The sequence below is a fragment of the Solanum dulcamara genome, chromosome 4, assembly GCF_947179165.1.
Source record: "Solanum dulcamara chromosome 4, daSolDulc1.2, whole genome shotgun sequence".
Lineage (NCBI taxonomy): Eukaryota > Viridiplantae > Streptophyta > Magnoliopsida > Solanales > Solanaceae > Solanum > Solanum dulcamara.
Genome location: NC_077240.1, coordinates 36,223,226 through 36,233,293, shown reverse-complemented (window position 1 = coordinate 36,233,293; position 10,068 = coordinate 36,223,226). Strand labels below are relative to the sequence as shown.

Below are 10,068 nucleotides of genomic sequence, written 5' to 3'. Positions count from 1 at the left end.
ATATTTAAATTAATCAGTTTTTGCAAGGTTTTATGATTGACATGTCCTAAACGTGAATGCCATAAATTATTTGACTCAAGTAAGTAAGAAGAAGCTTGAACTTTATTATCATCAACAACCATTACATTTAGTTTGAAAAGACCCTCAGTGAGGTAGCCTTTTCCTAGATACATTTCATTCTTACTGACAACTACTTTGTCTGAAACTAGAACACACTTGAATCCATTCTTGATAAGAAGGGCGGCAGAGACCAAATTCTTTCGCATTTCTGGAACATGATACACTTTGTTCAGCGTCACCACCTTGCCGGATGTCATTTTCAGAAATACTCTCCCATATCCTTCAATCTTTGCAGTTGCAGAATTTCCCATATAGATCGTCGCATCAGGTGCTGCAGGGGAATAAGTAGAGAAGGCTTCTCGGACTGCACACACATGCGAAGTAGCTCCCGAATCAAGCCACCATTCTTTGGGATTACCTACTAGGTTGCATTCTGATAGCATTGCAAACAAATCATCGATACCTTTTTTATTTTCCACCATATTGGCTTGTCCCTTTCTCTTGTCCTTTTTCGGAAGACGACAATCTGGAGCTTTGTGTCCAACTTTCTCACAATTATAACAATTGCCCCTGAACTTTTTCTTGTTTTGCTCCTGATTCTTTCCAAAAGGTTGCTTCCTTTTCTTATTCTTTGGAGCAGCATCTTCAACAATGTTCGCTCCCATAATTGTTGAATTTCCACGCGACTTCTTTTCTGCTGTTTTGTTATCTTTCTCAATCTTGAGACGAATCACAAGATCTTCCAACTTCATTTCCTTGCGCTTGTGCTTTAGATAATTTTTGAAATTTCTCCACGAAGGAGGCAACTTTTCTATCATCGCAGCCACTTGAAATGCTTCATTAACTACCATGCCTTCAGCAATAAGGTCATGAAAAATAAGTTGCAGTTCTTGAACCTGGGTTCCAACAGTTCTGCTATCTATCATTTTATAGTCTAGGAACTTAGCAACCACAATTTTTTTCAAGCATGCGTCTTCAGTCTTGTACTTCTTCTCAAGTGCATCCCACAATTCTTTAGAAGTTTTTACAGCACTGTAGACATTATACAAATCATCATCCAAAGCACTTAGGATATAACCCTTGCATAGAAAATCTGCCTGTGTCCATGCCTCAGTAATCATAAACTTTTCATTGGCCGGCATATCAGCAGCGGGCACAGGAGGGTCTTCATTGGTGAACTTCTGCATACCAAGAGTGGTAAGCCAAAAGAACACCCTTTGCTGCCATTCTTTGAAATTGGCTCCAGAAAATTTTCCTGGTTTTTCTGCCGGTGGCACAGAAGTGCGGCTTGTTGCAGCAACAGTCGCAGAAGTAGTAGCAGTATCACTTGTCATTTCTTTTCACTGTCAAAATAGACAAACTGTCTTAATATTTCAGAATATCAGACCTTTTACAAAAAATAACGATGAAGTTTTTATACTCTTCAAATCGTTGTACAAGTATGAACTTTAATATTCCAACGAAGTTTTTATACTCTTCAAGTCAGAATATTTATTTCATACGGAGTAGAAAACCACACAGGTTTTAGTCTCCAAAAGTATAATACAGTTTAATCAGAAAATAAAATAACGATAATTTCCTTAAGATTGTTAGTAAACTGTATTGGAAAATATTAAACAGTAACAGAAATTTCTGAAAATAATAAAAACAGAATCTGGAAATTTAATGCAAGAACAAAATCGAGCCCACTGACTACACAGTGTGTCCTTAAGGAAATTATTCCCCTCAAAGTACCCGAGGTTTTGGAATCTTTCCTCCCAGGATAGAACGATTTACTCACCAAAGTAGAGGTACTGCAAATCTTTGATGACTTCGAACCACTTGATGACTGTATTTCACACGAGTTTTAGGAAGTGCAGAAAGAAGAAGAAGATTGTATATTCAGAATTTCGTATGGAACATTCTGAGGATTAACAGATATATATAGACTGTTTACACCTTTTAAGAAAAGGCACCTGTTGGGAAAAAGTTTGCCTGTTGAGAAGGTTTGCAGCTTTTTGGACAAGGTTGCAACCTTTCAAAAAATCCGTTGGAAAAAACGGAGGGAAATTTTAAATTAATCCGGGAAAGAAACGGGTCGCTGGTCAGGATTTTTTTTTTCTCCTTTAATTAATTAAACAAATAAATAATATTAATTAATTAAAAATTTAAAGAAAATTCGGTCCAAAAAGATTATCAATCAACCAAATCCGAAGCCGAAGCCGAAGCTGAGCCGAGCGAGCGACGACGACGACGGCGCGAGGGGAGACCCTCTTCTTGACCCTTTAGCAACATGAAGGAGTGGTTCTATTTTTAAATAGGAGACTTTTCATTTCCACCACCTATGTGGGACCAAAGCTTATTTAATAATATAAGAGAGAACATATCATTTCCTCTCCACTTCTTTTTCCCTCAATTTCCCATTCATCCTATCAATTAAACCCAACAGTTACAACATCATATATTGCTCGATAGAGAAGAACATATTATTATCTTTAATAATTGTGTAAATAAATTGGATGAATGAGATAATTTTATATTGAAATAAAGGAGCAAAAAATTAGATTAATTAGCTAAAAACAAAATAGTCCTTGGTAGGACAAAGAAAGAGGGAAAGGAAATAGAATTTAGAATAATTTTAGAAGTTACATAATGAATGGTATATGTAATTACACCTTCATCATGCCAGCCTCATAGGGAATATCAGCCTTGGGTAACCAGGCTTGTTCTGTGTTAATGAATTTACCGGCAGTAAATTGGTTAATAGTATCTCCTGAAACTCCTTTGTGGTAACCTCTCCATGTTGAGACTCTTTTATCGAGAGCCGCACCTGGACCTCTGTTCTGATACTCTGCATAATAACATGTGTGTAGTCCAAACTCAGTTGTGTTCCATGGTGCCCATCCTGCTGGATCGATGAATCCATCGATGTTTGATTGCATTATGATGGTCCTTGAATATTCCTTCCATGGACGTCCAAGATATGCTTTGAGTGCTGGTTTAGTGCTAGTGAATGCTGGCTCAGCCTTGATATCACAATTTTGGATAACGAATCCACCAACGGAACTTGGTACTGTCCTTCCTTGAGCAGTGATCATACAAGCTTGGTTGTTACCTGGTTTCCTCACAATCAATTTGCAGTTTTGGAAAACAGCAGTTGCATCACCAAAGACGAAATCGATGGTGCCTGTAATGGTACAGTCACGGTAGAATTGTCTGTATGAGTGAGCGTATAACGTGTCTTGGTAACCATCGATTTTGCAGTTATAGATAACGGCCTTATCAGCATTAATCCTCAATGCAACAGCTTGTTCTTTTCCGGGTCCTGCTGTGTTCTCAATTCCGATGTCCTTGATAACGAAACCTTCACCAGCAACACAAAGTGCACATGTATGCCAAGTTGCATAACCGCCACCATTCTTTACTCCCCTGTCACCGGTAATTATGGTCTTGGTGGGGCCTTCACCAACAAACACAACATTGGGCTTGTTCTTTTCGATTTCAATGTGTTCCTTGTATGTACCGGCCTTGATGAGGATGACGAAAGGAGTTGGGTTGTTCTTGGGGACAGCGTTAATTGCTTCCTGAATGGTCTTGTATTGTCCGTCTCCACTGGCAGAAACCACAGCATTAGGCTTGGCAGTGTTAATTTGAAGGAGTTTACGGTTACTGGCTTCAACAAATGAGTCACTGTTTGATAACAATTTGCGGGTAAGGCCTGTAGTTTGTGTGATCATTTCACCGAAGCTGTTGACCATGGCAAGACCATTGATACTCAGCTCCCTGGTGGTGTTCATTAGCTTCACCATTTGGTCGCGGGTTTCACTGTGTTCTGATTTGGCAAAAGCATCTAAACAAGTCTCTTCATAAGTAACCACAGCGCTAAGCCATGTCTTGAGGTCATCCACCACATCCTTGATCTTAGAGAAATCGAAGTTGTCCATCTTTGTGACAGAGCCCCTTAGATCTTCAACAGCTAGATCAAACAACTCTTCACAAGCGTGGAGAGCGTCTTTAGTGTAAGGATCACTGTGAGCTTTCTTGATTGCTTCAGTGTTCTTAATGGCATTCTTAATGTCTGTCACAGTGGCTTCGAATGCAACCTTGATGTAGTCCTTTGGCTCGGACACATTCTTGGCCGCGGATAGAGTCTTTTCACAAGTTTGTTTGTATGGGGTGGGTTGGCACATAGATTCAACTGACTTTGTTGAAGTTGAAACTTCGTTCGATGAAGTCTCAGTATCATGTTTAGTCAGGGTGACACATGCTGCCACCACACAAGCCACCACAAGAATGGAAGCTATTCCACCAATTATCACCTTGTTTGCCATTTTTTTTTGGTTTTTCTTGTTTTGTTTAATTATTATTTATTTTTTTTGGGATTTTGGGGGGGGATTCCCTATGAAACAACCCCTATGGTTCTTCTTATAAGTGAAGAACTCAGAGGGGTTTATTGAAGGCTCTGTTTATTTCCTGTTGATGTTTTCCCATCTGATTTGTGTCTTATTTATAGTAAGGAGGAGCAATAAGTTTGTGTGGATTACCTTAACCTTCTCTTGGAATGACCGAAATGAAGTGTTATCCTCTCTATTCTAAAGGTATTATTTTACGTACTGATTTTTTCACTTCCTTTAGTTCCCCATAAAAATAGTCTAACCTCTCATTCATTCCCTGACAAAAAACCACTGAAAAATTTCTGAGAAATATAATACAACAGTATTTTTGTTAAATCATCATTTCCATTGGACTTCCCTTATATAATAATGAATTTCATTCCTCTTCATTACACCCGTCATATTTACAATTTAAAAGTTTAGATTATATTAATTTAACAAGCCTTGCTAACCATAGTTAAAGAACAAATTAGAAGAAAAAAATTACCAACTTTGATAAGAAAACCTCATCTTCCACTAATTTTGTCTCCTCCTTAATATCATCACTTTAGTTATACTTTCTGATTTTATATTTTTTGATATAATTGATTTGATTTTAATTTTAAATAAAAATTGAACCAAATTAAATCATGAATATAGAAGATACAAAATACACAAAAATAACTCGAGATAATCTCAAGAAATTTAGTATTAAAAGTAATAAAATTCACATCATGCTTTTTGAATCACTTTAACATGTATTTATTTTTCATTGAAATATTGTAAACTACTTTTGACCGGAAAAATAATTAGAATCTATTTTTTATTGAGTAAAAAGATAAGTATTTGGCCAATAAAATTGTGCCAAAAATGAAAAACAAATGGAGAGGAAAGAGATATTGTATAATAGTATTTGTAAAATATTTTATAATATTTTATGTTTAAAAATAAAGTTGGTCTTTTTTTTCTTAATTATTTTGCTGTTTTTTTACCTCATGTTTGATCTCATTACATCTTTATCTTTGGTTTTATTTTGTTAGATAGAAAAAAATGGAGAGTATTTTTAACTTTAGATTAGGGCTACGATATTAATGGAATGTATGGTTGTTCAAAATTGAACTGTAATTAATAAATCAATCGCAAAATTAATTTATTGGTTTATTGGATTAACGATTGGTGAACAGATTAAATTTTTATAATTAACGATTTATTATTGTGGGGTGAATTACTCAAATTCCTTATTGGATAAACCGTTAACCTAATAAGAATTACCTACTTAATTACATTTTTACTTCTTGGTATAAAAGTACATATTATTAATCCTACAACCCCATTTAATATTTTGTCACTCCTTATACGACTTTATACGTATTTGTAAGTTGAATTTCTTACTAGTCTACTAGCTAGCTAATCTTGATTATAATGTACGAGTCTTCAATTCTTTCTTATAAATATGTATATTTGAAATATATTTTTAGTCATGAAATATTAAGTTGTTGTACATGTAAATTGTTAGGATTCCTGGAGTTTTGATGAATGACCATAGAAGATGAAACATGTTAGTTAGTATGTTCTAGAGGAACAATGAAATGAATGAGTATACTTTCAAGTCTGGCATATGAGATCAATATAGACAGAAGTGCAGAAATCTAGAAATGGATAACTGTGATTCAAGATGAAACTAAATAAAGTAAAACCTGAAGGAGTTCGAGTCCAACAACAATACTGATAAAGAGAGAAGTATGTTGAAAGGAGGAGTCCAACCCAAATTAAAACTCAAGAGCAACAAAGTTTGTTTTGATAGAAGAGTTTGTTTTCAACAAGGAGTTTGTGTGAAAAGAAACTCTGTGAACAGTAGTTCTTAAATAGAAGGGAAGAGTCTCTGAAGACTTAAGCACTTACTTAACAAAAATGCAATTGGTATATTGTCTTTTCGAAGGTGTTGCTGAACCTTGAAGTAACTCATTGAAGAACCTGGTCTTTTTACAGATTTTATGTTCTAAGAAGTTTTCTTTGGGTTTGTGATTTGATATATTGGTAGTTTAGTGAGTTATAAACTGAAGTAGAGATATAGTCTTCAAGTTTTGGGCAACTCGAAGACTTGGGAACACATACCTTGGGACGTTTGTGCTAGCATAAGGTTTAGTTTATTATTCCTTAAGTTACATAGTTTGTAATCATTTTTGTGGTTAGGCTTGTTTTCATTAGTAAAGTTGGGAGATTTTTTTTTGGAACAGGTCATGGTTCTTACACCTTTTGAGCCGAGTGTTTTCACATTAACTATTGTGTTCTTAATTTATTGTTTTTACCTCTTCAGTTGAAATATGTTAGGCAACCAAACTCAACATTCTGAATGCGATGGAACTGATGGAATTCCCATCCGACACTCAAATCTTAATATATTGATCAAAGTCAACTATCTCAATAAAACCTCCCACTCAAGGCCTTAAATCGCTAAAAATCACACTAGGTTGCATCGAAAATCATGCTAACCAGTTCCACATCACTAATAAAATATGAAAATGCTAAGGGGAAGGGAAAATGGTCATTTCTCATAGAAAGGTAATTCGTCAAGATTTGGGACATTACATCATCCACATGTAAAACACACGTTCATCCTCAAATGAAAAGTAAAGTAAAGTACCTTTAGGAGCGAAATGCTGAGGATATCATGTCAGACTCCATTCCCAAGTAACCTCCTTAAAGGGTTGGTGCCTCCACTACACCTTCACCAAATTAATATGTTTTGATCTCAACTATCTACTCCACTCCCAATAAAGCTCAAAATCTCTATAACTGAAGTAGTCCTAATCCAATCACAAATCACTGTAACCTTGGCAGGATCGACCATAATACCATCTTTGGTCGCCACATGACCCAAGAATGCCACAGATTCGAGCTAAAACTCACATTTGGAGAATTTTGTATACAACTTCTCATCTCTCAATCTCTATATCACGATGCTCAAGTGACTAACATTGTCGGCCTCATTCTTAGAATAGACCAATATATTATCGATAAATACAATCACAAAGGAGTCCAAATTAGTCCAAAATATTAATCAATTCCATAAAAACAGCCAAAACATTGGTCAGCATAAAGGACATAACCACAAACTCATAATGCCCACAACTAGTACTAAAAGTAGTTTTTGAGATATTAGATTTCCAAACTCTCAACTGCTGGGAACCCGACCTCAAGTCGATCTTAGAGAACACCGATGCACCCTGAAGATGATCAAATAAATTATGAATGAGAGAAAGAGGATGCTTTTTCTTGATGGTGACTTTGTTCAACTGCCGATAGTGAATAGACATCCTCAGAGTACCATCCTTCTTCTTCACAAATAATACTGGTGCACCCCATGGCGATACACTAGGCAAAATAAACTACTTCTTCAACAAATCTTTCAATTGTTCCTTTAATTTCTTCAATTCAACCAGAGCCATCAGATAGGGAGAAATAGATATGGGCTTGGTGCCCGGCTTAAAATCAATCACAAAATTAATATTACGATTTGAAGAAACACCCGACAGATTTGTAGGAAACACATCCATAAACTCTCTCACCACCCTTGTGGTCTCTATAGGAGATGACTCCTTAGTGAGATCACGTACATGAGCCAAATAAGACAAGCAACCTTTATACATCAAACGACAAGCACAAATATAAGATATCACACCATTTAGATACGAATTTAGATTACCCTTTCATACAAAATAAGGCAGACCTAGATAAGATAAGGTAACAATCTTGACATAATAATATAGAATCACATGATAGGGAGATAACCAGTATATACCCAATGTTACATCAAAATCAAGCACATATAATAAAATCAAATTTGCTCGAATCTTTCTACCTAAAAATATCAGTACACACCCCTGGTATATCCGATCCACTACTAAAGATTTACCTACCAGGATAGAAAAAGTAATAGGCACAACAAGAGGCTCACACACATAATCAATACCCATATTAAAATAAGTCAACACATAAGAGCGAGTAGACCCTGGATCAAATAATACTGAAGTAGAATGATGGCAAACTAGAACAATACCAGTAATCACTACATCAGAGGCCTCTGCCTTAAATCTACTCGCTATGGTATATCATAGTCTATGATCACCATTTGCCTATGAACCACCACAAGAACCACCCTGAGATCCACTCTTGGCACCTCAGATGCCATCTCTAACACTCTATGTAACACCTCGAACAATTGAGACCGGTGCAAAATGAACAACCGATGTACTGGGTTGAATAATAGAAGAAGCACATCATGGGAAATCCATTGTCTTATGCCTCAAATTCATCACACATAAATCAGTCTCAAGGACCTGAACCCTGTGAAGGATAACCAAAAGTGTCAATATGCCATTCGGAGCCAAAGAACCATAACTAGACTGACCCGATCTAGATCCACTTGTACTATATATGCCCTAAATCTCCTCTTGTACTGTCCTACCCTGGTAACCCTAGGTTCCTAGACCCGAATATTCCATGCCTCTAGATGAATGATTACTGAACTGACCCTGCCAACGGAACCTCTTGTCCCCACCCTGCCTAGCATGTCAGATAGTCTCAATCATTCTGGCATGATTAATAACACTCTGAAATGTACCACCTGATAACACAAGAAAGGTTATAGACTCCTGAAGATAACTAGAAAATCCCTTTACAAACTTATGGATCTGTATAAACTCTTTAGGTATACTTGACATAGCATAACAATATAACTTATGAAAATGAGCCTCGTACTCAAATACTGATAAAGAGCCCTACTCAATCCAGTCGAACTCATCCATATGCTGATCACGGAAGATATAAGGCACAAAACTCTCAAGGAACACCTCAGTAAATTGCTCCCAACTTATTATAGGAGAACCAGCAGGTCTACGAACAAGAATTGACCTCTACCACTCTTTGGCCACTCTCGCAAACTTGTATGAAGTGTAAGCTATTCCATGTGACTCTAGAATAACTAGGTTAAACAACATGTCCTGTCACTCTATCAAAAAGTCATAAGACTTCTTTCCGATCGTACCATCAAATTTAAGAGGTGCTATTTGAACAAACCTCTCAAAACTTTTCTTCTCAGATACTGCCATGGAAGCACTAGAAGAAACTAGCAGAGCTACAAATCTCAGAGGTGCAATAGAGGGAACTGAAGAAGAACCAGGAATTTGAAATCCCGCACTATGCCCTTGAATTGGCGGTGTAGCACCAACTGTACTAGGAGAGTCTGAAGTATCTTGAATACCACTAGGAGTAAAGGCACCATCCAATCTAGTCAATAATCAAACAAGTAGCTCCTGAAGCATTGGAGTACTGTCGGGAATCGCAGAAGGTTGGGTTGTCCTCTGTTCCTCGATCTACTGCTCAAAATCCTCCCCATGCTTATACACAGACTCAGGTGATGGATCCCTATATCATCCTCGAGCCGGTGTTACTCCTACCACTTGGCCTCAACCCCTAACTCTACCACATCCTCTTCCTTGCCCGTGGACTGGCTTAAACAGTAGGTGCAACCTCACCCTCAGTTACTCTAGCTCTAGTCCTCACTATCTATGAAGGAGTAGATTAGAGGTATACAACACATGATATGAATAAATCACATAAAAGTTATCAAAGGAAAGAATTTTTCCTATTAAGT

At 36.7% G+C, this 10,068-nt stretch overlaps 1 protein-coding gene across 1 annotated transcript; it reads right to left on the bottom strand.

Moving 5' to 3' along the window:
- Nucleotides 1–2,654: 2,654 nt before the first annotated feature.
- LOC129884982 (pectinesterase-like) lies at nucleotides 2,655–4,510 on the bottom strand. Its single transcript, XM_055959239.1, has one exon. It carries the CDS (start codon nucleotides 4,368–4,370, stop codon nucleotides 2,709–2,711), a length of 1,662 nt encoding a protein of 553 aa, XP_055815214.1. The 5' UTR covers nucleotides 4,371–4,510; the 3' UTR covers nucleotides 2,655–2,708.
- Between the last annotated feature and the right edge of the window lie 5,558 nt (nucleotides 4,511–10,068).

What these genes read in the sequence shown, in the direction of transcription:
- LOC129884982 (XM_055959239.1), bottom strand. Translation starts at nt 4,370, where the DNA reads ATGGCAAACAAGGTGATAATTGGTGGAATAGCTTCCATTCTTGTGGTG.